Source organism: Lissotriton helveticus, chromosome 3_1 (genome assembly GCF_964261635.1).
Source record: "Lissotriton helveticus chromosome 3_1, aLisHel1.1, whole genome shotgun sequence".
Lineage (NCBI taxonomy): Eukaryota > Metazoa > Chordata > Amphibia > Caudata > Salamandridae > Lissotriton > Lissotriton helveticus.
The window spans coordinates 149763917-149790997 of record NC_136061.1 but is presented as its reverse complement, the minus strand read 5'-3'; the positions used below and the strand labels follow the sequence as shown (position 1 = coordinate 149790997).

The 27081-nt window shown below is 42.5% G+C and overlaps 1 protein-coding gene across 1 annotated transcript in view; it reads left to right on the top strand.

The window, feature by feature from the left end:
• LOC144822741 (uncharacterized) overlaps positions 1 to 27081 on the top strand; it is a 2085503-nt gene that overhangs the window by 526881 nt on the left and 1531541 nt on the right. The window contains exons 37-40 of the mRNA XM_078680596.1: positions 2214 to 2419; positions 10956 to 11079; positions 12826 to 12971; positions 24502 to 24612. Of these exons, the coding sequence (XP_078536722.1) occupies positions 2214 to 2419; positions 10956 to 11079; positions 12826 to 12971; positions 24502 to 24612 (587 nt within the window). The remainder of the gene's footprint in view (positions 1 to 2213; positions 2420 to 10955; positions 11080 to 12825; positions 12972 to 24501; positions 24613 to 27081) is intronic.

Below are 27081 nucleotides of genomic sequence, written 5' to 3'. Positions count from 1 at the left end.
TCTTCCACAAAATTACATGGCTAAAAATGCTTAGGGACGCCCTTACTGAACTTGGTCTCTCCAAACTCTGGGAAAATCCCCTTGGGGAAGTGTTCCCCAGTAAAACCACCATAAAAGCTATATATTGGGAGCACATTGACCAGAAGCTTTGGAGGAGTGCGACCACAGAATCCATGGGGGGTAGGTTCATGGAAATTAAAACAAAACCTGCCCTAGAACAGTACTGGGACATTATAACTGTTCCGTTAGACAGGAAATTATTTTTCCAGTTAAGGGCAGGTTCCCTCCCCCTGAGGTCATTGACGTCCAGTTGGGGAACCAGTAGTAGTTCGTGTTGCCCGTCATGTGGCGCCGGAAACGAAAGTATAGCACATTTTTTATTCTTGTGTGTGGCCTATGTAAAACCGAGAAAATTCTGGTTGGCACCTGTTTGCAGAAATCTTGGTGTCTTAAGTGGTGTTGAGGGGCTGAGAATTATTTGTTCCTCCACTGAATTGCCCATTGTAGTAGGAACGGCAAAATACTTGGGGTGGGCTTGGTCCATAAGGAGGGAGGGCTCTATCTCCTAACATACTTTGAATCTCACTTTTTTGCTGGTATGAATTAGTATTGCTAGCGTGAGAGATTTATGAATTTTAAACCGTAAAATGCTGCTAATATGTACGTTAAGAGCTTTTTGACTGTATAAATTTGGTTATGGATATAAAGCGGGTGATTTTGCACTTTAACTTGCATTTAGCGGCAGCACTTTATGAGAAAGCTTATATTAATTATTATTGGCAAATATTTTATGCGTGTGTACTGTGTATTTTATCTGTAATTTATTGCCAACGTATGTTTAGAGTTTTAAATGTGTAAATTTACATGTGTGTGCTTTTATGAGTGTATAACTCGAATAAAGCTTTTTCAACATAGCCCATGCTACCCAAATACAGCCATGGCTACTTCCACCCATACCAAATGTCACAACGATTTCTTGGAAAACCAGCTTAAGCCGTCAGGGACATCCACTTGCTTGAATATTGATTTCTCCAAGAACTCGGTTACTTTACAATGAACAACTATTCCACAGGGATTCATTATTTACGTCAAACTATGGCATTCCTAAACACCTTCAAGGTATAAATATACGTTCACTTGCTATAGCAAACTACGGTGGTTCGGAGCAGTTCGACTATCTACTTGCCTGACGGAGCTTGCTGCAGCAAGTGCCGAAGGAAGCCGACTCTCCAGCTGACACACTGATCAGGAAGCTGCCCTTCTCCTGCCGAGAATCCAGCTCCAGTGTTTCCAAGCTCTCCTTGCGGGGTGCTGGGAAATCGAGTCCCGAGACTGAGATACCAGACCTCCTTTATTCTAACCAAGGTATGGAGCTGATTAGAACCTAGAGAAACCTTTGGTAGATTCTTGGCAAAGAAAACTAAACCTATGCTATACAATACTTACTTCTTCCCGAGTACTAGACTTAGGTTAGGTACATTGGGGTAGGCGTATTTTAGAAGCACCAGCGAAGTATTTTAGCCTGCGTATTTATGTATGTATTTTTACATGGCTTAGAAACCATACAATACTCTTACATTATTATTTAATATTACTGTTTATGCTGTACGCATTATACTTTACAGTCTGCCTAACGATTGTAGCAGTTCACCTCTCTTGCATGAGAAAGAAGGCTGTTCAATAAACCTTTTTTATTAAAAACGCCCGTCTCTATATCTCTGCAACTCTGTAGAAACTAAGCATGCACAATTGACTGAGTGAAATACTTATCTATTGTTTCCTGGACTCTGAGAGATATATTCTTTTTCTTGGGAAACAAAGTTGTCATGTGTATGCGGTTGTCAGAAACGAATCCCTTCTTGTGAATTCGAGAAAGTTTCTAGTGACCTCTGAGCTAGCTGGCACTCACTATTAAGTTGAGTATATTCGATAGAGACCTAGTTGACTCAGTCCTACATCAAATCTATAGGATATATTATTCTAATGCGCAGAGCCTATTGGGAGTATAGGAACTACACTACAGAATCTAGGACCTCCTGCAAACATGCTGACTCCTACTATAGCTGTGTAAATAACAGGAAATGAATATATTTATATTTCACAAGTTCACAACATCCTTAATGCAAGGCAGTTAACAGCGTTGTTCGAATCAGTATTAATTAGCTTCTGACACTGTACTTCTAAAGTCGCTGATGTGTTTATTTGTTTTGTAGAAAAAAGCTTAACACCCAGTGTGATGAAGGAAAACGCTGCCCTGGAGGCACGTGATGGAGAAGAAGCAGGGGTCGAGCAGAAGGCACAGCACTGGGTTCTTGAGACAGTCAGCGAGGTGGCACAGCTCAGCACCTGCATCAAATTCAGCAACACTCTGAACCAACTTGTGGATAAGGACAACAAGAGGACAAAAGACATCTTCCAGGTGAGATGAGATGAGATGAGATCTCTCCCTCTGGGCAAAGATTTGGACCAGTGGTGTTTGTACTTATCCGTAGCCCACTCTTATTGAACCTGGCATATGTAGGGCTGTCCATGTTACCTATATGTGGGAAAGCATGTCATAAATATCCAGGATAACTATATGAGAAGTTGCAACAGAAATGGGCTCCCATGCCACTTTTGCCTGCCCAAGTTCCCACTGTCTTTGGCATCAGCTAGAGATCTTACAGTCTCAACTTTCCTCAAGACTCGTACTTCTCATTCTGTGTTGCAAGTATTTTTTTAGACTCAACCCACATAACTACAAAACTGCTGTAATGCACATTTACCAGTGAATTAAGTTCCAAAGAATTTTCAAGGACATGTTACATCGAAAGCATTTTGATTCTTGATATATGTAGTTTATTTTTATGCTAACTGTAGAGTCCTTCTCTGGAGCATATTACCAGGCACCAGACTGGATCCAGAAGTTTTTTCAGCTTGGCCTCTGCACGCCTATAAGTGCCATTGTATGGCTTTGTGTCGACACCACTCTGCCCCAGAAGTGATGCCTTAAGCCGTATATGGGTGCCAACCACGCATGAGCCTGTTAGTTTTTTTTCCCCACGCTTTTGTATGTGGATGCAGAAGCTAGCTCCAACTTTTCTTCATCTACTGACAAACTTTTTCCTTTTCAAAAACCTTTTTCCAGTATACAAGAGAAATGTCACCTGTTAAAGCTACAGGCTTCAAACTTTTAAAGGATTGTAACAAACAAATGTCTATGATGGATCCCTATGAGGCATGCCTCTGATGTCTAGGGTTGGCCCATGACTCCAAGTCATTCAAAGAATGTGTCCTAATGAAGCTAAAGAGATCCGGTAAAATATAGCCAAGCTTTACATTGCTGAACATTTCTTGAAATCCCGTAAAAGTTGTTCCCATTGGGAGTTATGAACATAGATTCATTCTCGTTCTCAGGGACGGTCCTGCAACAAATCTTCATCAGGTTCCTGGTTTTTGGGTAAAGTCAGATAAAAAAAAGAAACACAAGAAGTCCAGGCGGGCCTCACACCATCCTTGCCACTCTCCTGAGAAGTTGTGAGGTTGTCAAGGTGCCCTTGCTGTCTCGCTCCTGGTTGCCTACTGAGGAGCCAATTCCACTATTGATTCTGATGCAGACCCACATTTGCAGGTCCATCAGCAACACCGCAACAAATTATGGCACTTAAGAAGGCCATCCTCTGCATTTCTGGCACCTTTCTGTGTCTCTCTGCCCGCTGTGCCTCCTAAATCTGTTTCAGATTCAGCTCTGACCTTTGCTACCAATGAATGAAGCCCTGGCTTTCCTCATTATGGGCACATGTTCAAAATATTGTTATTCTCCACTGGCACTTCACCATAGGCCACCTCCTGGTACCCATGCCTTCCTCACCCCTACTCCTACTCGAGAAAGGCTACAGGCTGCCACCAGCTTGGTTAACCCCAATTCCATTACTGTAACCTCGCAGGACAGGAGGTCTAAGAGAATGGAGACATTTGGGAAGAGGATGTTTTCCTCTGCCAGACTTGTACTTAGGTCCATCAATGCCAGCTACTTGCTGGAAGACTATTCCCATACATTGTGCCTGGAATTGTACCTGCAGTCCCAGAGAAGTTCAATGTCAATTTGCCCCCTTCCATTCCGGATGACCAGGATGAAGCCAAGTATGTTTTCCAATCAGGGCTAGCAACAACCGATGGCTTGAGCAGAGCAGCTAGTACTAGTGTGGCACTCTGACGCCATATGTTGATCTGGACCACAGGCTTTTCTCGAGATGGTCAAGTATTATTCATAGATATACTATTTGATGGTCTGGTCTCCTTAATGAGAAAGCTGATTTCCCCCTAAAGCTCTTTAAAGAAAGCAGAGCAACTGCATGCTCCCTCTGCCTTTCTACATCAGCAAGGCAGTATCCATATCAATGTTGCCCCTACAAGGCATCACTAGTGGCTTCGCCATTCGACGGTGCCAAGGCTACCCACCCTACAGCAGATACCCCCGTCCTTTCAGCATCACAGGAGGAGATCTAGCAAGCAAAGCTCAGGCCAGCAGGGGTAATGAACTTCCCTGTGCCCAGCCTATTCAGCAGCAGCCTCTAAGCTGCTTTAGCTTACCCTTAGTGACACATACCCATCCCATAGGAGGCATGGTCACTCATATTCTCGATAGGTGGCAAGCAATAGTGCCTGATAGGTGTGTCCTGTAGCTAGTTCAAATGGGCTACTCCTTGCTATTCATTTCATCCCGTCACCTACCACATCTACATCAGAGAGGTTTACAGAGGACTATTTGTGCAATTTGCTACAGGAAGTCCAGGTTTTTAGGGCTAAGTCATGGTAGCAGTCAGAGTGCTTATCCTGTATATCTGTCTGGCTGCAAAGTGGTCATCAGTGCACACATTCATGAAGCACTGCTGCCTTGACAGCCAGGTCCAATGGAAAGTTCGTTTTCACTGTGCAGTCCTGCAGGACATTTTGGTCTGAGGCATTCCACAGACCCACCACCTGGGTAAGTACTGCTTTGGTAGCTATTCTAAAGGTGATGAATCTGAGGAATCTGCAGTTAGAAGTATCCACTAGAAAAATAAGTTACTTCAGTAACACTCTTTCTATTGGATACTCTATCTAACTGCAGATTCCTCACTGCCTTCCTACCTCTCCTTTTTGTGGAATGGACTCTTCTTTCTAAAACGTTCCCAATTTAGAAATCTTCACACTGGCATAGTTGATTACTGTGGGGCTCTGGTCCGAGTGAGTGGATGATGTCCGGAAAGAAACTGACGTCAACACGCCTATATGACGTCTATATAGAGCTCAAGTCACCACTTCCGGGGCAGTTAGGAGATGACATGGAGCCACACAATGGCAGCTATCTGTGAACAGAGGCTATGCTGGATGTTCCTTATCCAATCTCATGGATGGGAACATTGTAATGTTGATGAATCTGCAGTTAGATAGCGTATCAAACAAGAAAGAGTATTACCAAAGGTAAGCAATGTATTATTTTAACTTGGCAAAGCCTCAAGGTTTAATGTGAGCATACTTATTACTCTGCAGTTTTCACATCATTTAAATACTTCCAAATGCTTCCTGGGCAAGTGCTTAACAGATTTCAACCTTATGTCCTGGATGGAATAGAACCCTGAAAATGAGTTTGGAGACAACTAGGCGGGACCTCTTTTCTTTGGCACAGGGCTGACTGGGCTGGTACCTAACCAACAAGGCATGCCAAACATTTCACAGGGTTACCAAACAAGCCTAAACTCTGTCCACTTACAGACCCGTTGCATGTGTCTTAGGCATGTTATGTGGCAGTTTAGACACCACAGCTTTCCCAGTCTACTCATTACTGACTTTAAGCAGCAAACACAATGTCAGACCATTCAGTTACCGTTGTTTGCCTTTCTCAAAAGGAGTTAAAGAGGGTTTTCCATGTAATCTAAGCTACATTTACTTTCAGGGGAATGAGGAGCTTATGGATAAGCGTGTTCTGGCATCCCTACTTCAACCTCTGGTCACAACGGTGGCAGCGGCAGAGCACACAATTATTAAGCCTCTTGCAAAATATATTGTGGTCACTGGATTCATGTTCTCAGGGCTGCAGAATGATGAGTAAATAACTCCAACAGCTAAAAAGACTAATTTGTAAGGACTATGAGGTCCTGATCTGCTTCTGGTGTAGGTTTTTATTTCATTGAAATCGATTCTAGCCAGTGGCCGAGGCCCTCACCGCTGAGACAGAGACTCTCATGATGTGAGTTGTCCCCATGCACCACTGAGACTCCATGGGCATGTGTTATGCCTACTTTGGTTAGTGGATGAACTGTACATAAGATGTTAATGTCACCAGGCCCCTTCTCACGCTTCTGTTCCTTTGGACATGAGAAGCTACTGCAAATATTTTAGATTGGCTCCTCTAAAAAGCCTCTTCTACTTCCACTTTGGGATGTACCCAACAGCCTTATATATTATGGGATCTGGATTTCAAGGACACAACTTGATGCTGTAAAGCAGTATGGCCTGAAAAAGATGCTCATGATTTAGTACAGGGTTCTCTAATATTGGTCCTGGAGGGCCGAATCCATGCCAGATTTTTAAGATAACTACCTTATTCTAAATGGGATATTCCAAAAATCTGGCATGGATCCGGCCTTCCAGTACTGACTTTGGAGACCCCAGAGCTAGTAGAGCCCTTGTAGCAGTGGATGGTACCATTGTTATCTCCACAGCTCAAGGTCCTTATCTGCAGAAAGTCTAGCAGAAGTGGGCACCTTTCATTAGGCCATGAAAATAACTAGACAAAAAATCTTACCAATTAAGTTTTGGTGGCAAACGGCAAATTTTCTCTTCACTTGGGTCCTCAGTGTTAAGTCTTTTTTGAAGTACACTAACATCAGTAGGGTCCATCCAACAAGGTCCTGGTTTGCACCCCCACGTCCCTTTTGTATTACTGAAGGGGCTTGGAGTGCTTGCTTCAATACTGCACTTTGAGCAGGCACATATTTTGTGCCCTTGCATTGTAAAGAAGCCTTCACTGCTTTTCGTGGGCATGTTTTCTCAGGCAAATTAGTGAGCGTATTTGCAAGTGTGCCTGCTCTGTGTTATGTGCAAGTGTGGATTCTCTGTGCTATTTGCAAGTGTGGCTGCACTGTGTTATTGGCATGGTCACAAGGGCAAACAGCTTCTCAGGAGGCCCTCCCTCCAACTTAGACAGCAGCAGACAGCGTACTCCCCAAGAATGCCCTTTCAGAGAAGGGGTCCTCCTACAGCTGAAGACACAGGACTAGTCTGAATTGCCTCCCTGTCTTTCACCTCTGGTCTCAGGAGAAGAACACGCAGTTCTTTTTGTGGGTGAGACTATGATTCCAGTCGCACCAAGGACTCACTGCTGGTACCACCCGGTACAGAGCAGGTCTGCGAGCCCAGAAACATAATACAAAGGTGATTGTTTCAGTCCATTATTAATGAAGTAAGACACAGCTGCCTAATAAATCACATTGGATTCGAAAAGTGAATCCTTATGCAGAAAAAGAACACATGCAGTAGAAAAGGCAAAGCAACTGTTACAAAACAGTGACATTATTCATTCTTAATTTTTATATTATTTTTTCAAAGATGCCTAGTTACTGACGTTTTGACTAAGTCAGGGCGGTGTACTCCGTTCTGCTCGCGGAGTTTGCTGAGTTTTCCACACTCCACGTTACGCAGAGCTCATAGAGTTCCGAAAAACTCCGCTCCACGTAGCAGAGCAGAGTTTTTTTCCTTGCTGCAGTTCCTCAACATCAAGTTGGCGAGCGTGAGTGAGGAAAATCCACCTCCAAGCGAGATATTTCCTTGTTCGCGATTGTCAACATCAAGTTGGTGAAAGCGAGCATGGAACCTCCCGGCGAGATTTCTCAATGCGGGCGGTCAGATTTCTCATTGCGAGTGGTCACGTATTCTCACGACAGCTCGTGTTGAGAATCTGTCTGTTCGCGTTGAGAAAGCTGCTGCTCGAGTAAAAATCTACTTGAGCGGCAGAAAGGAAGCAGCGCCCATGTGTGCTGTGCTTGGTGCCGTTTGCGATGATTGCACAGTGCGTACGAGCATCTGGCACTAAAAATCACTGAAAACAGCATTTATCTAATGCAATCCGCCGCTGGCGGAGGTCCGCGTAGCGCAGCAAAGCTTTTTTTGGCACTTTGCGAAGTTCTGCGTAGCGGAACTCCACAAACTCTGCCCAGGCTTAGTTTTGACCCCATAAAAACAAGTTCAGTGTTGATAATGCTTTTCAGCACCAGCATTGATTGTGATGGTCCGGGGATAGCTTAGCCACTGGGGTTCAGGGGGTGTCAGTCTGAGGTTCCTTAACAAGGAGTGCAGTGTACCCAACAAAACAATATGCCACAAAGATGTTGCTGTTTCATCATTGCATCTGGCCCGCCTCTGAGCAAGCACCATGGACACAGCACAGCTCAGGAAGCAGTTTCTGTATCATATGAAGTAATCAGGACACGAGTCGGGGATACAAGCGGGTGGACTGCATCCACACCACTATTTTCACACGGTGTATGCCGTCCACCCTGCCAAGAATTTGGGCCCCACTGAATAATGTGCTGAACTCGTCCCGGTGTAATTTCCAAACACCAGGACAATTTCAGCAGCACTTGCACATTGTCTGCTTTCCATCTTCACCAAGCAACAACTTGCAGGCGGGGACGGGGCTTTCTTACTTAAGACTCCTGCTCGGCCCATAACAAAGGGTGAATTTGAGGGGTCATCAGGCCTCCTTTTGTTCGAGTCTCTTGGCTGGGAGCAGTCAGGAGCCTCACACCTGATGCAAATGAAGCGGAGAGGAAACAAAGGCTCACTCCTTGTTAGCACTTAACACATACTTGAGAGGCAGTTTTTCACTTTGTTCAGTCCCTTTTTAAGAGATATGGATACACTGTAAGAATGTCAGATGTGTTGGTCTTGCCTAGTATTTATACAAAATAAATGTAAATTATATAGCACTTATTACACCTGATGAGGCGTTGAAATGATTTAAGTGATTTCAGTGGCTAGTTCCCACTCTGCAGATTTTTGTGGTCTCTGCCGCAAAGCACCAGACAGTGACACCCGCTTTGTAGAAAGCTTTGGCACGTTCTTTTTAATTTCACTAATTTCTTTAACCATGTGTGTGGCACAAAGTTGTGAGCATCGGACGACCCTGCCATGGTTCACGATTGTATCAGTCACTACAGTTACCGACAGGAGGAATTGATTCCGTATTGAAATGGCAAAGACGTGCCCGGGGACTCTTTAGTTCTCATTTTATCACTCAACCACTTATCATCATGCCACCCTCTCATGTTTCTGGTTGCAGGGCTTAGTGTCTCACTATTTGTAAATGTGAGAACTTACAAAACGATATGGAAACCCAAGCCTCTTTTTAATGCCTAGAGGGGTTTGGTGGTCGACATTGGGAGCGTCCACCACTGACAGAATAGGCACTATCCGGGAGAAAGCTGACATACACTATCGGACCCAATAGAGCCACCAACAATCTAATTTTCAACATGTATTGTGGGGAGGGGGGCAAGCTACAAACCCCCATATGAAGCTACTCTCCCGGAGGTGGTATAATTGTAAATATCCATTCTTCTATAGAACTTAATTATGGGAGTTAACCTGTACCTGAAAGCCCCCAATGTTCATACATGATGAGATTGCGGCTTTGAAAAAATAAAAGGATTTTCACTAGGCCTACTTAGTGTGTTTAAATTGGCTAGCCAACTCAGCCATTCTGGTTCTAAAGTTTAGTTACTAGAGGAAATATCCATAATAATGCAGAGGTTGAACTGAAGAGAGGACAGAGGCTGGTTTTGTGTAATCCAATAGCACAGCCCCACTATTTGAATCATAATGCCCACCCACCTTAAGGCCTCTAACAAACTGGATTTAGTGGGATGCTTGACAGCTTTGCCCTGCACTGCAGATTGTTTAGTTGGATTTCATATGTACATTCCCTGTCCATTGTGATTATATCTGTGACATGCATGGAGAAATCATATCTTGACAAATTCTAAGAGTTAAGTCCCAGTATAAAGTCCTTAAGATGCCAATACATTGTCCACTCATTGTATGGAATACCACACACATGGTTCACTTGTGGAGGTAAAACTATGGAACAGCTCCATTGTAACTATGAGGATTGTGTATTTATATTTTATGTCAGCCCCTTCCAGTTTACAGTTAAGCAGCTTTAGAATAGATGAAGATGAGTGCCTTACACAAGGTCACTTGTGTCAGTGTTCAGCTGAGCTAAGACTTCAACGGAATAAACTAGCTTTAAATAGAGTATCTTTATGTCTTGATTTAAATTGTGTTTTTCTTTCTGTCACAAATTCGGCTGCTCTTATTGGGTACGGAAAAACGTTTAGTTCTTGGTCTGCTGTAGAAATGTTCCCTTAACTTGCATTTTGTATGTTTCAGGTCCAATCTTCCGCTTGGAATGTATTTTAGCTGATGAAACGGAATTGTGTACAAGCAATGTCATTTTATTTTCTGCTCAGTTATATCACTTGCAAATAATTCCTTGCATTGCAGATTCACTTACTTTCCGATCTGTACATGGAGTTTTGTACTTGCCCTGCGAGCAACTACTTGTAATGTATTGGAAAAGAAACGATTCAATAAAAATGCACACAAATCAAAAATCATGGTAGGACCCGGGCCCTTGCTTTATGACCTTCCTTGTACGCCATTTTGTAGCACTTTGGCTCCATCGTGCTGCAGTCCAAACGTTGGAATCAGGAAAACAGCGATCACATTAAAAACGCTGACATTCGCAAATGTGATTAGTGAATGAATGGGCCTGAGGGGGGTGATATTCGCTTTCTTGACTGGGTCTTAAAAGCTCCAATAGAGAAAAAGAGGCAGCCATTGTTTACTTGGGTGCTGTTTGACTGAGTCCGCCGTCGAGCGCCATTCTTCTGCTGACTCCCGCAATAAAGCCTGCCGCCCTTTATTTATAGGACTGCCTGAACGATCTGACAGGAGGAATTGAGTGCACTGCCAAGATATTAAATGAAATTCCCCCCGATGACATCCCGAGCGCTAAAAGAGCCTCCGAGGCAGAAAAGGAAGGCAACGGGCAAGGTTAGTCATTCGTAATGATCTCTGCCGGCGTCCATTGATCTGCGTCAGCCTCCCTGGGGGATGGAATATCCATAAAAGTCTTTTAAATGTCACTTGAATGTTCTGATGTGCAGTAATGCTTGTACTTATAACCGCACACTCACCGTGGACTGGCGGAAGGAAGAGGGAGCACAGGGCAGTTTGTCTACCAGGTGCATTCACAGGAAGTGCGAATGCAAAGGTTTTGTGGCAAAAGTCTGTTATTCTGTGTCTGTGATATCATTGGTTTTGTTTTTCAAGATGCTTGACCATAGGTAAATCAAAATGATGATGGACGGAACGCTGAACACTGTAAAACATTCACCCATATTCCCATATCTGGGTTAAATCCACCATTCTTTTGCTCTCTATGCCACTCAATAGGCATATCAGTCTTGACCCAGCTCCCCATGGGAACAGTCCAGCCCAAACTGCCAGGCCAGGTCTTCCCTGGACCGGAAAACAAGCATCCTAGAGCGGGTTTCAGGGTATCATCCCCTCATCATCCAGGCTAGGTTGAATCTAGTGGCATAGTGGGCACAGGGCACATGTCTGGGCATACCCTTCCCATTCATGGCGACTTATAGCAACACAAAAAGATAAGGGACGGGAATGCTGAACACTGTCAAACATTCCCCCCCAGTTGTAGATCTGGGTTAAATCCATCGTTCTTTTGCTCACTATGCCACCCCAGTTTGGGCCCAGCCATATGCAAATCAGTCTTGACGCTGCACCTAAACTGCCAGGCCAGGTCCTCCTTGGACGGGAAAACAAGCATCCTTGGACCGGTTTCGGGTTATGAGCCCCTCATCAGCCATCCTAGCTTGAATCCGGTGACATATGATATAGGGTGATACCCGAAACTGATCTCGGGATGCTTGTTTATGGTCCAGGTAGGACCTGGCCTGGCAGTTTAGGCTGGACTGTTCCAATGGGGAGCTGGGTCAAGAGTGATTTGCATATGGCTGGGTCCAAACTGGGTTGGCGTGGTGAGCCCAAAAAGATGGTTTAAACCCAGATATGTGACTGGGGTGAATGATTTGTTTAGCATTCCACCCAACATTTGTTCTTTTTGCTTTTGTCGCCCTCAGTGGAAAGGGGTATGCTGATACGTGGGCCCAGTGCTCACAGTGCAACTGGATTCAAGCTAGGTTCCCTGACGAGGGGTGAAACTCCGAAACTGGTCCCACTGCTTGTTTCCGGTACAGGGAGGACCTGGCCTGGCACTTCAGGCTGGACTTCCCATGATGAACCGGGTCAAGACTAATTTGCATATGGCTGGGTCCAAACTGGGATGGCATAGTGAGCAGAAGAACGATGATGGATTAAACCCAGATCTGTGACTGGGGGTGAGTGTATGAAAAGTTTCAGCTGTCCGTCCATCATGTTATTTTGTTTGCTTAGAAGCTGGTAGCCCTCGTTAGCCCTACTTGGCATTCATGGTCCGCATCTCCTAAACGGAACAGTGACCCACATTGTATATTATGTATACATTCTATGTTTGTTTGGTGGTCTCCACTCATCCTCTCCTCAACACCACTTGATGTGCTTCTAAAAGTATCTATCAAATCTGATCTTGTCCATTTGTACCACCTTTTACTGTGTACAATGTGTCTGGTAGCCATGCTGCCGACTCAATAAATATTCAAATGCTCAGGTAAAAGAAAATACTTGCATTTTCAATTTTCAGGCACATGCTATCTGACTTTCACATTTCTTTGTCCAAAGGTTACTCGATAAAACCAGCTTCCTCGACCGATAATTGGAAAAGTGATACTAATGAGAGTGGCAGAGTGCCCAAAGACGGTGAAGAGAGAATCACACCTGCAGGAAGGCTGAAGCTAACGAACCACCTCACTTTATTGCTTCACCAGGTACTTTGCAATCCCAGGGTGTGAGCTTTAAAGTAACATTAGTCTGTGATGCCTTTGCAACAAAATCAGCATATTCAGTGAAGACGCACCAGGCGCCTCCATGGTATCAGGGACACCTTGTTCCAGTCCTGGTCTTTCCTTCCTCAAACCTCTGAGGCTAATTCAGAAAGACATTTATGAGCACATGAAGTAGTACTCCTTCAGTGCCCCAGACATAATATGGCCGAGATGTACGAAGTCTTTAGCTTTTCTTAATGGGCCTAACTGCTATTTCGGCCCCTTAAGAAATGCAAAATGACCTTTTCAGACCTAAAAAGGGCCAAAAATAGTTGCAATTAGCGATTTCTACCTGTTAGAAATCACAAATTGTGACCACGATTTAGGAATTGGAATTAGGATTTACTTTTTTGCGATTCTTAAAGAATTTCCTAATTATGAATCAAGCATTTAGGCAGTGCTGCTACCATTGACTCAAAATCCATGGTAATCATATGCAAAATTCAAAAATACATTTAAAAAGGCATTTTGGAATGTGACATGAAGAGCACGTATGACCCTAGGGCATACGTGCCGTTATATGTGCACTAGGAAATTTGGGTTGCCTCCAGGGATGCCTTAAATCCAGAGGCACCCTTGGCATTGCATTTCTTAAATTGCGATTTCCTGTTAGGAAATCGCAATTTAGCAAATGGTAACCATTTCCTATTTTGCCCATAGGCGGGAATGCAATCATTTTGCATTTCTTAAATAGCGATTCCTCAGTGTCGCTATTTAAGAATCGCTGTTTAAGAAATGCAAACGGGAAGCTTTGTACATCTGGGCCTATTTCACGTACTCATAAATGCTTTTGTGAATCTGCACCAAAACATCTGAAATGGCAATAATCAGGAACTATTTATATAAAATTAGTACAAATCGAAACAGTGGGTCTTTTTGTAGAGATGTTTTAAGGCATTTCAAATGGGCAATTGCTAAAGGTCCCCATTTTCCAGGGGCCCCTGTAGGAAATTGCACCTTCTCTGTATTTGACTATCTGTCTATTCTATTCTCTATTTAAAGCGCTCTGCTTATCTTTACCTTTGACTTTGCCTTTCTACCTCGTATCATCTTAAGGATTTTTAGGGTCCCAGACAAGATGTATTTCAGCTGTTTTGTGTTACCTTGTTAAAGTATAACACATAATTTAGTATTCTTTTGCTTCCTGGGGGCACAAATTAATAAAAAATGGGTAAAAAAAATAAGAAATGTCCCTCATAGGGCCCCTAAAATACTTAAGATGACACTGGCTCTTTGCACTTTTAGTAATAGGAAGTTGGACATTTCGGGAGCAATTCACAAAGTAATTTATGAGTATTTCTGTAGTAAATTCAGGTACTCATAAATATATTTGCGAACTGCCCTACTTATCATAGGGTGTGTAGCTCAAATGGGTTGCATCTTGATACCAGGAATACAAAATCCAGACGATAAAAGATTGTTAAAGGAAAGCCCAGTAGTGGAAAATGGAGGGAGTCATTTGGTAGCCGTAGATGTGCTGAATGTTTCAGTGTAGCTACAAACCCGAAGATTGACATGGAAGGAGATACCATTAAGGGTGGAGCAATTGGTTCTGAACCTAGAGATCAAAAACAGCAAAAGGCTGGACTGGATAACAGCTGGTGAGAAATTAGACAATCTTGTGGGTAAATTGCCAATGCCAACGTCTTGCAACTATGCATAGGACCAGTAGACCGTTTTCAATGAAGATATTTAATTTCATAAATGGGCCTTCTACATGCAGGACTCCGTGGTAGTTATTAAAGCCATCCTTCCACATGGAGTCGTCATAGATGCATGCACAGTTGCGCAAAGCGATGGAACTTCCAGATGTGTAGAAGTGTGAGTGCTCAAGAAAGCGCCTTTGGTATGGTCAGTGAAATGTAATCTAAACAACAAGGCTAGATTTTGTGGTTATTCACAAATTTCTAATCACTTTCTCAAACTTATTTGTTCTTCCAAGCTTACACTTCAGTGATCCATGGTAAGTGGTTCAGTAAGTATGTCAAAGTGCACCAGAAGTTCCTATTTTCACTAAGGCTATGGAGGAAGGACGTGTTTTGTTTAATAGAAAATCGTGTTCCTGCAAAAGGAAGAAATTAATCAAAATGTAGAAACTCTATGCCTACATTTAGAAAAAAGTGGATTGCATAAATGTATATGAATTGCATGTTTCCCTAGATAGGGTTTGGAACTCATATGCAAATTAGACATAGACATGCAGGTGAGGGAAGCCGTTATAAATCTCTATACCATTCACCAGAACATTTACGATTATTTTTGTGAATGGAAACCGGGTTTTTCATGTGGCACCATTCTAGTAAGCTAGAGTAGAAGGCAGCTATCGTCACAATGCTTCATAGCAGAAACCAGTGGATGGATATATTGTCGATAAGAAATGGAAATAGGCTCTAAAATCTTTTTCGATTTTGGTGGTTTTGCAGTGGCTTTAACTCTGGGTTATAGCCATTGCAAAACCTCCATAATCGCAGCCAATTTAGAACCCGATTGTCCCACTTCCCCGGCAGGTTTGTTTTTGTGGATCTCATAAATTGGTTTTAAGAGTAAGCAATAAGGGGTACTTTAAAACAAAAAATTGAAGGGTTGTAGCTATTTTGGATCAACATTCTTAACATTTATTGGTCAAGATACAATATTTGAATTCACAGCAGAATTTTCACTATTGCGGTATCTGTTTGTTTGAACTGCGGGCCAGATCATTGGTTATCACTGAGTGATGCACTATACAGATTGGGACACTATTCAGGTGAAATCCCTTATTGGGATGTGGTCTAATCCCTGTTTTATTGTGGCTCTTGGCATTTGAATGGTTGTATCCCAGAAATTCATGGAGACTGTTCAGATTGTAGAAAGAATTTGAGACAGGATTTTGGCATACTTTATCCAAGTCGGTCTTCTAAACTATAGTTGTATTCTAATACTTTTAGGATTATTTTGAGTCCCTGGATATATTCCCGATGTGTCATTTTTGTTTCTAAGTATATATATTTGAGCTACTTGAACGATAAGTGAAGTGGTGCATCCGGACATTTTTCAGATCGCTGTCATTTTATGGATGTCAGGAAATGTTAGTACAATCTTTCTGATTTTCTTGAATTTCATACCTTTTGTAGTTGGAGCTCTATGCGCTTGAGCAATCTTGAAGAAATGTGTGGATTTCATTTATTTAAGTTTGGGCAGCTAATTCTCTAGAACCTTGCAACGTCCATGTCCTTAAGCACACTTGGTTACAAACTGCTATAAGGTCATTTCATCGTTTTCTGTTACTGTTTTTGTTGACTTATGTTGAGATCTGAGTGGAGAAATGTAGTGTTTTACATTTTTACATTTTTATTTTGTGAAGGGTTTCCTAACACTTATTTGTCAGACATACTTAGCTCAACAACTAAATAACTAGTCAAACCTAAAGTTTGTTATACAAAAGCCAGGTTTTTAGCTTTTTCCTAAAGGGAGGATTTTTCTTTGTATTTCTGACATTGGATGGAAGTAGGTTCCATAGTCTAGTATCAGTGTAAGATAATGCTGTCCCTGTATTTATGGATCTTTTGAGACTTTCTGAAAATTATGGGTGTTAGATCACCATGATCCATCTGAAATGTAGATAATAATTCTGGATTTCAAAAGAGTGAGGTACAAGCATTTTAGCATAGTGTGCAATGCCTTGATTGATTTTTGCTACGTGACCAATAGCTAATGACCATGGGTCAGATTATGAGTCTTGCAAGCTACCCTTTGAACAATCTGGAAATGTTGTAGCAAGTATTTGTTGAGACTTGGGTACAAGGGATTATCATCAAATTGTAATATGATAGTTACATTTACCATCCAAATTCTAAGTGGGACCAATTAACAAGGGAGAACGTTACTAATCTTATGAAATATATGTAAACCAGGCTCCTTCTCGTTTAACTAAAGGGCCATAGAATTATATTTATCCAACTGAAAGTCCACGTTGAGTACAGAGGTGGATGTTGCAAGCAGGGGACACATATAAGATGGCCAGAAATCCAAATTCAAGAAGTCTGTCCAACCATTAGTCACAGGAATCTCAGTTTTATTGGTGTTGAGTTTGTGTTGAGCTTGTGTTTCTGTCATACATCCCTTGTTGGTCTTCATACAGTTTTGGAAGCTGCCATTTTAATTGCATGTTCAATATTGGTAATACTTATTTCAGTGTTTCTTACTGTGGTTAGTAGACTCAGTGAGTCTTTTTGTATGGATTTCAGAAATTGGTCATTAATTTGAGAGGAGTTTACTCCTGCCAACTTAATATACACAATCCGGTTAGGCCACAAGACAGAGAATTTCCCCTTAACCACTGGTAGCTATGGTACAATCTGCATGCAGTACCCAACTGATATCCATGTTCAGTTTAATTGGCTTCAAATATATTTAATATATAATTAAAGCAAGGAATACAATTCCCAAACCAATTTAGAAACATTGAGAAATGTATTTAACCAAAGGACACAAAAACAGATTTAAATTTGATGAGGAGAACTGGAGAAATCGATTTTTTAAGTTTTAGGGCAAAAAGCAAATTTGTATTGAACATTACCATTTAGATCTTGGTGAGAGTATATGCCAACGGCAATGGAGAGAGGTTAAATTGGCCAAACAGGTCATATTTGTTAAAGTTTGTATATTGGAACTTAGACGATTTTTGTAATTCTGAATGTCCTTCAGCTCAAGGCAGGATACTGAAGCCTGTGTAGGTCCCTCAAATTGGGATGTATAATCGCCGAGCCTCCGCTAAAGCATTCGGTTTTGGTGCCAAAACCTCCAAATGTTACCAAGAAGTTCTCCGTAGCCACTCATGTTGCTTCACTGCTAAGGTAGCTTTGCCAACTTGTTTCTGTTCCAGTTTTTACTTTTGGATTTAGTTACGTTTTAGGTTCTTGAAATACAGCGCTCTGCAGCTAGATGATGTCGGTGGGCCGAGGCTGCAAAACTTTCAGAGTGGGACAAGCTAGAATATCTTCATTTGCTAGAATGCACCCTCACCGGGGTAGCCTCTTCACACTGTCCTAGTTCTCTAGTGATGGAAAATAAAGGCCAAGTTCCACAAAGCTCTTACTGCTGAGAAAGTCGTTAGGGGCAGGCTCCGAGGAACCAGGTTTATCTCTAGCCACAGCTGTTTTATGCTTCACTTAAAACTGGTCAGCTCTTCTACCCTTCTGCCTTTTGTGTTTCAGTAGCGCTCACCATTCCTGGGAGCCAACAGGAGTCAGGAGTCCTTGAGCCTTCTTTTCTCCAGCAAACTAGACCATCTTCTTCCTTCTTTATGTTTCTTCCCAGGTCCATGAATGTTATGAGGAGGTGGTTGTGAGGTTTAATCTTTTCCTTTGCCCTGGTTAGTGACTGGACAATTGCCTACAACCAATAATGGCAACTCTTCCGCCAAAGACCAACCTTCTTTTCAGCACATTGATTTGAAGTTTAGTACAAACTTTCCCAGATTCCCTCATCCAATATGGCTCTAGCCTTCCGGCCTCTGCAGGAGCATTGTCCTTCGTTTTAGCCACTTCCATATGGATATGGGATGTCTTTCCCTTTCCAAGTGCTGGAACTAGTTTCCCCTACTGCTAGGAGCACGGACAAAGTCTAGGGTAGCACTCCACATAAATGATTTCAGTGCCTCATACCTCTGGGATCTCACCTCAGAAAGAATAGCTTTTTATGCTGACCTTTATATTCCCAGCCGTTCCTGTAGCCCCTTCCAACCCCAGATGGCTAATTCCTGCTATTATTCTTTATTGTATTAGTTTTCTAAACCTTCAACAAAAATCAAATGAAGTTATAAAATAGTTTGAAGCTGATATACCTATAAACCCAGTTTCACTTAAAGTATATTATAATTCAATTCTAAAATAAGAAATGCCACAATGCGTTCAAAGCTGTCATGATGAGTGTTTTCGTTGCTTGTCCTTTTTTGGCTGGCACTTTTCGTTTCTGAAAACTCAAACTTTTCTCAGTCATGTAATGGACTTTAGCGTCCTCTCTATTTTGGACAAGAATTACACTGTACATCCAGTGACTCTTACTGTATGTCCCTCAAAACGCAAAGTGGCTTCTGTTATTGTCCTGATGCTGTTGATATTAAAAATGGGCTTCAAGTATTTTTTGCGGACATTGTCTAGTTTAGGACATATACATAAAATATGTTAAATAGTTTAATTATAAGAAAAACACAGTTGACATAGGGATTCTTTCTCTGTGTTGCTGTTCTATGGCCCTTCAGATTGCCACGGATGTACATTAAGAAGGCGCAGCCTAAGAAAAGATTTATTGATTTGCGAATTTATGATGAGTATGAGATACACGCTAAATAGTTCTTGTTGACAGTACTTCAGCCTTCCCACTCCCAGAGGCAAGCACTTTGTCTCCCAGGTCAATCACTAACAGCCAGTATAGGATGTTTACTCTCATTTATGATTTAGACCACAGTACAAACTGTCTCTTAGCCCGTTTGCTCTCAAAACGCGCAAAGTGCAGGTTTTAGAGGCTGCTTTCTTACCAAATTATTTGAAAATCTACTTTTAGCATTACATTTCCGGCACAATAACATGGTGAAAGTAACTTTGGAAGAAAGTTTCCTGGCAAAGTTACAGAATATAGGCATTTATTCAACTAGGCATGCTCATCGAATATATATCTTTTTACAACCTATTACTATAGGGACATACAGATGCCTAATAGTTAGCATGTCCCTCTTTTACATATTAAGCACCAAGCCCTGCTCACTTACAAGCAATACTTTAGGGATAACTTACGTACCTATAAAAGTAGGTTTTCTTACAAGGCAAAACGCTTTTCCGCAAAAATGTTACGCTCTAGTTCAGTGACAGTACAGTTGAACTCTCCGAAGCCTCAGACCATGTGTAGTGGAAAGCCTCTGTACTCAATACTCCGCAGGCAGTACCCCGGTGCCCAAGGGTTTTGCTATGTGCAGCTGAGTTGACCAATGGACCTGGCCTCCGACCTGGCTCTACGCCTAACCCTTTGCGGGCAACCAATCCCCATATGGAGTTAGCTGAAGGTCCTGGACTGCCGCCATTGGCCACATGTAGCTGTACTGCATTGCATTCTTTTTTTTACAGTTCTTTTTACAGGATTTACTAATCCTGTGCTGGAATTGCAAATCAGGAGACCCAAGAGGGCCACCCTGCCCTCTTATGCCCTTTTTATTCTCCCAACTCAATGCTCTGTGTTGAGAATTTTTTCTGTCACAGTCAGCAAATCAGAGCGTGGAGGATTTGCACATCCGCAAATTGATGCGGAATGGAGGACAGTAGAAAAAGTTCCACATTCCACCGATGTCCATGATGTTCTAAATTGGCTTGGTGAATTCTATGTGACTCTGGGAATCCGTGGTGGATCTGTAATTCATCTATTTGGACACCTCTAAAATGTAACCTCTTCATGGGCAGACTGAAACACTTTTTAAGTACTAATTTCTCAAAAACTACTGACTGGTGTCACACCAAACCAAGTAAAGGCATTTCCTTGAGTACATTTCCATTTATATCTTCGTTTGGTGTGCTTCCCTTCCATCGTTTTTTCTTTATCAACGGTTAAAGAATGCTATAGGAGTTAAAATGGGAAGTGTCACTTTTGAGAACCCCACCAACCCCTATTTGTAGGCCCCCATTTGTTGGATCTGAACAAAACGTATATAAAAAAACAGGGGGAGGTAAGCGGTACGATTAATGAAAAGGCCTGTCCTCATTCAGATTTGGAAAACGATGCTAAAGTTATTAAGAAAAGAAAAACCCCAATTTTGAAGGAATGTCTGAATTAACCATAACCCCAGAGGCATTATTGCCACCTCTGTGGCACTGTGGCTGTAATGCTCAATTCCTGCACTCCTGTTCTGGCGCTTCGGTAGTCTTTCCTCCTAGGGTCTTCCTGCAGCAGAACCCTGCAGCCCAAAAGGTGGACGCATTGCCTGCCTGCATCCCCAAGCACCTTACACCACTTGCAGTATGTCCTTGTGTCCAGCGGGTGATTGTGGTCCCACCAACCCTAACTGACACTTCCTGAGAATAGCCCCTGGGCTGTCGCACCTCCCTGCACAGACTTTTCAAGAACATGATTTCAACCAAGGTTGAGAAATACCTCTCCTATGCGCCTTACTCCTCCCAGCCAGAAGAACATGTTTCTTCCCTCCAAGACCTCAAACGAAACCTCTGGGGTGACTGGTGACTTAGTTTTGCCCCATCTCCCTTTGTTTCTATGGAAACAATATGACTAGGGTTGTCAGAGAGAAGCAGCCTTATGGATATTTTATTTTCCCTATCTCCCTTCCTCTCCTAGTAGGAAGCTAATCCCTTTACATTATAGGACCTAACCAATATATTCTGGGCTCCACCTGACAAAGTGCTACCTGTGCATAGATACCTGACTAGGACAGACACAGTATTCTTCACTCAGCCTGAACACGTATGCACCCCTGCTCTTGTATAACCAGTGCAGAGACTCTTAACTTAGCTGAGCAACAACTAACCTTATCTAAAAGATGGTTATAGTTCAAGTCTGTTGTAAAAGAAGCTTACCACGCGTACAGATCTATTAGGGAGGTGTACTTGTAGCAGAGATCCAAGAACCAGGAGGTCCAAAACATTTTGGGCATTTTACAAGTCAAAACTCACTTTCTCACAACAAGCAATTGAACCAAAGTTTCAAGTTTGTGTCACAAAACAGATTCTCTAGATAATGGGAATTTGATATTATTTACACTGTTTCTGAGATTTCTACTTGTCTGTATTTTTTTATTATTTTTATTTAACTCTTGCTTAGTATACAAGAAACATTAGTACATATTATCTGCTTTCGAAAGGACTTCACCTCAAAACAAATTATCATAATCATGACATTATCACAGCGGGACAGAGAGATAGCATTACGCTGCGAGAATTGTGTGAGTACACAAGAATATACGAGTGGAGCCCCCCCCCCCCATTTCCCCGCCCTATCCCTTAGTTGCCTCTGTATTTGTGCCAGTAGTCCCAGACTTTCTCCCATTTCCCTGGGCAGCCCCGACTCTAATAGACGTCTGCTCTGTTCTTTTTTATTTTTTAGGTACTGCTATCAGGATTGGGTTACAATGAGGATATGGAATTGGCTTATAAAGAATTGTTGATTTATGGCATAGAACCCAGGTTTTGGGTTGCATCTGTATCACAGAAATCTTAGGCAAAATATTTTTTAATGGAATAATATAATATGTACTTAGTACTTTTTCAGACTTTGGCCTCTTTCTATATTTTACTGGCTGTCAAATTATTAGGAAATAGAGGGTTATGTTCTCAAGTGATAAAATATTGTATTTTATGAATGTAATAGAAAATAGAAGAGAGAAGCCATCTGTCAAAACATATTTTTAGTTGAAAAAGCTTGATCTATTTACAGAATGTGATATTCCTTTGGAAAAGTGTAGATTGTGGAATTGGTTTCAGTGCTGAATAAGTTGTGCTGCCCTTTTTAAGATTGTTACATAGCTGCTACAAAGTCTGTTTTCTTTGCCGAGTGCAGCATGTTGGCAATGGACTGCTGGGTCTAAAATAAATATGGTTTCCATCTTGTTTCTTTTGTTGGCTGTCTTCTGGAGTTAGGCTTACTATGAGTCCTCCGCTGTGGCATAAAAGTTATTTTACGAAGATTCCTGTAGTTTAGAAAATGGCACGAAGTTGCGAGTTAGGACCACTTTTTCCCATAGCAATTCTCTTTTTAAATCTGCCTCTTGTCTCTTCCCTACTAAAGTCAGATTTTAGGTAGGACTACATTTGTCAACATACAAGCAGATGAGATGCTGCTAATCTATGTAAGCCAGCAGGGGACAAGTTCAATTGCCGAGAGGACCAAGTTAATCTGGCATCATTCTTAAATTGAGAAAATTAGACTATCACTGAGTTTGACCATGTACAGTGCTCCACTGTCTTTTGGCTGGGTTTGTGCTGTATAAATACCATATACATTTATTCAGTTCAGTAGTTATAAATCTTATGAGCGTCTTCTCTGGAATGTACTAATGCACTCAGACAGTCAGGAGGTTTAGACTGTGGCGATGTATGATTATCCATAGATTAGCATGCTGAAAGTTCTGTTGAAGTGGTCCAGGGCTAATAATAGATGGTACAGACCTTCTGGACCAACATTCTAATGTTTGTCTTTCATGCGGCCCTTTTTGTTTTAGAACATTCTATCCTCAGTGGGTGGACAGTTGTAATAACTTGATAGCCCTTCTGACTCTTGCTATACTGGTTTTAAAGGCTCTCGCCCTAGTTATAGATCCTCATCTACGACTCGGGCCTATAACTCAGGTTCAGGTCCTTTAACAACCAATACAGATCTTAGCAGCGGGCCGTAATGTTTTATTGTTTGCTTGCATTGTAAATTGAGGGACAACATTGAGCGGTTACACAAAGCAGATGAAGGCAGATGTGTGTCTGAGTGTGGGGTTAAGATACTGGCAATGTTTGATGATAGCCTAATTGCAGACAGCTTGCCAGGTCTTAACAGTAGTTAATTACCCTTCACTCACATTACAATCCGTCGCCTCAGTCCTTTAATTTTGGGTTGGGCAATTAAATGGTATTTTAACAATTTTATCAGGGGGCGATAACACATGTTCTAAGGGATGCTGAGATTAGCTCTCCCAAGCTGAAGAGTTAGAAGGCGGATAAGCTTGTATTCTAATAATTGCTGGGTTCAGTGTAAGTGCGCAGTGGTTATGAAGTAGTTGGAGGCAGTGGGCGCGTTTTTTTAGAAGTGTAGGTCTTTCGAGGCTTTGTCTGTGTTCTATTGGCTTTATTGCCTCATAGTTGTTAATGGACCTTATTCCCACGTTATGTTCTGTCTTGGATAATAAATTCACCATGCAAATAAATATAATAAATTATTATTATTATTATTAAAAACAGTAAATAAAGGGCTGGCTGCTCGTTATCTTGTATAAAAGGCAGAGCCTGTAAATATGCTATTTTAGTCACCATATATACGTTGGATATAAGTCGTGAGGACTCCTGATCAGGTCTTGGCGGGAAAGGGTCTGTCTGCCCAGCACAGGGCCGATGGATGCTTTCTACTGAGTGGGTCGGAGGTGAAAGGGATGTGGGGGGGTTGTGGAATCACCGCAGGGGCCTAGAGCCAGACCTGAGCTGCCGCTGCTCGGAAGGACTCGTTTTCCAGTCACAGGCCCGGCTGCTCCGGCGCAGATGCCTCCGCGGCGCCTCGGGGTTCGCCGAACCCACCTGCCGCCGCTGATCGCCAGCAGGCCGCGCCCGCTCCATTAAATATCAGCTCTTTGAGGATTTTTGCTGACAGTGAAACCGAGGATAGTTTTGCTGCCTACCCGCAAAACAAATTATGCAAACGAGTAACAATAAACCTAATGTAGGCCTGCTCAGCAAGTTATTAGGGCTCCGTACGCGCGCGCCGAGCGCTGCATTAACGGTTGCTTCTGTAATTACAGCGGGACGTCATTCAACAGCTCGCGTCTGAAGAGGCCCACACCCCCGCCCTCGCGCTCAGCCGGCACCTGTGCTTCCGCTACGACGAGAACACCATGGAGGTGGTTGTCAAGGTACCTGACGCGCATGCGCTGCTGAACTGTGTCTATCAAAATGTGCTGCTTCACTTTTAGCGTTTCTTTCATTGTGATAAAAATCACTAACAGTTAGGTTTTTTTTTGTGGAGCAACTGTCTTTTGTTGAGCCGAGTAGTTTCACTGCAACCCACGTCTGCACTGCACGCACCTACCCTCTTGCCCTTACCTATTGCCCCAACCCTCCAGTGTATAGCGCTTCATTGCTTTGTGGCTAGCTTTGCGCTATATCAGATAACATGCATACATACAGGTTAATTGTTTCACCATGATCATGTCAACTAATTTAAAAGATTGTAGTAAAAAGAAAATCATTTTTTGTAAACATATTCCTTGCAAAATCTGTTCGATTTTAATGCCACCGAAAGCCTGCACCTGAGACATTGGCTGCACAATCAGGAACTAGGCAGGGGGTCAAAAGCAGCACATTGCATGCGTCATCAAAAAGGCACTGTGTGCCCCTGCAGTTCGGTAACATTGGCATTTGTTCCATCCCTCTGGGGCATAGCGTGGAGCTGAGGATAAGGAAAAGCCTACCGAAGGCGCTAGATCAAGGGAAATTAAAGCCCAGTGATAGCAATCTTTGGGGCATATTATCAAGGGGGTTTATCTCCGCTTTTTTGGCTTTAAAAGCCAAGAAAGCGGAGATAAAATTATCTCCCTATTACCTAGCTGTCGTTAACACCAGTTAGCGACAGCTAGTAGGAGATAGCGACCATCTTGGGCCCCACTTTGCATGTCAGTGATATTTATCACTAATGACATGCAAAGTGGGCGTGCCAAGATGTTTGCGACTGGAAACAGTCGCTAACATCGCTATCTACTATTACAAACTTTTGGGGATATTCGCGCTAAGCGTGAATATCTCCAAAAGCTAACACCTGCCCTGAGCAGTTCTTAGCCATGTTATCCAATGGGAGGTGGATATCATGGCTAAGAGCATTAGCTCGGTAATGCATGAATATCGCTGACTTTTCAGCGATATTCATGCATTGCGGCCGTTTTTTATCGCATTTGCGATAAAGCTTGGTAACACCAAGGTTTATCTGCGATAAAAATCGCCGCAGCTCAGCGGTAAAATGTTGTCTCTAACCAAGCAATAGCGATAATTATCGCTATTGCTTGGTAATATGCCCCTTTATTCGTGCCCATTGGGTGCCCTGAATTCTCATTCTAAGTGTAGCTGCTTCTTTTAACTTTAGGGTAAGATTTATGCATTGTAAATACCACCATCAAAATAAATAATTAACCTTTGTGTAAACTACAAAGGACCTAGTGGGTGATCTAGAGTTCGGCGGACGGGGTTCTACGTCACAAATGTGACATATCCCGTTCGCCGTATTAAAAGTGCAGTATCCTAATGCACGTCACGTTTGTGAAGGTGTAACCAGTCCACCAAACTTTACATCAGGCTCATTGGTTTTAGTGATGAGTAAACAGGAAAGAAACATTTGCCGCCTTAGGTATGACTTGGATCGCTGAGATTGCAAAACCGAACGGCAGGTTTAAAATAGGATGGACTTGGAAGCGAATGCATGGCTATGTACCAACTTCTTACCTTCTACTGGGGTGAGTGGATGGTACTATGATAAAGTGACCTGCTCCTCTATGAGAATTGTACTAATTATGATGTAAGATTCATATCAGCAAGAATAACTGTAAAGTATGCCCAGTTTTCTGACACGAGCTGAGGTGTCACATATGCAAGAATTATGGTCCCTCCTCAAAGATCAGACAATGTTCCACTCTGAAAAAATGTGATTGGTTCTTTCAGTTCAATTAAGAGACTGGGATGTGGGGCTTTGGTTATGGAGAAAAGTTTTTAAATGGCATGCAAACCTGTCAGTCAGTCAGTCAATAAACTTTATTCGGTTTTTGATTACAAAACCATAAAGGTTACACAGATGCGATGCATAAAAACAGTAAATTATTAACATAATAAAAAAAAAACTCCGTTACCACACAATAGATCATCTAAAAATATGCCTAAACGAGCAGACTCTAAATTTAGTGCCTAGATTTCATAGATGCTTTTAAAAACCCTACTATAAAAATGATACAGTCATCCTTCAACAATTGACGATACACCAGGACCAGGGCCGGAGTGGGAACCAAAACTGGCCCTGGCAAAGAGCTTGGCTGGCCCCCCTGGGAGCGGCCGAGCTCTTTGCCAGGGCCGGTTTCGGCCGATTTTGTTACAGGGCCGATTTTGCAGGGGCCCAAAATCGGCCCCCACCCTAGCGGCCTACCGGGGAAACGCCCGGTGCCCAAAAAGGCCAGTCCGGCCCTGACCAGGGCTGGTCTGACTTGATTAAAATTCAATTTCTTTAAAATAGGGACTAAAAAAGGCCTCCTAGGGACTTCATACAATTTACAAAAAAACACAAAGTGCAGCAAATCCTGAGGAGACTTTCCGTCGCAGCCACAGGATGCTAGCACTTGGCCTCT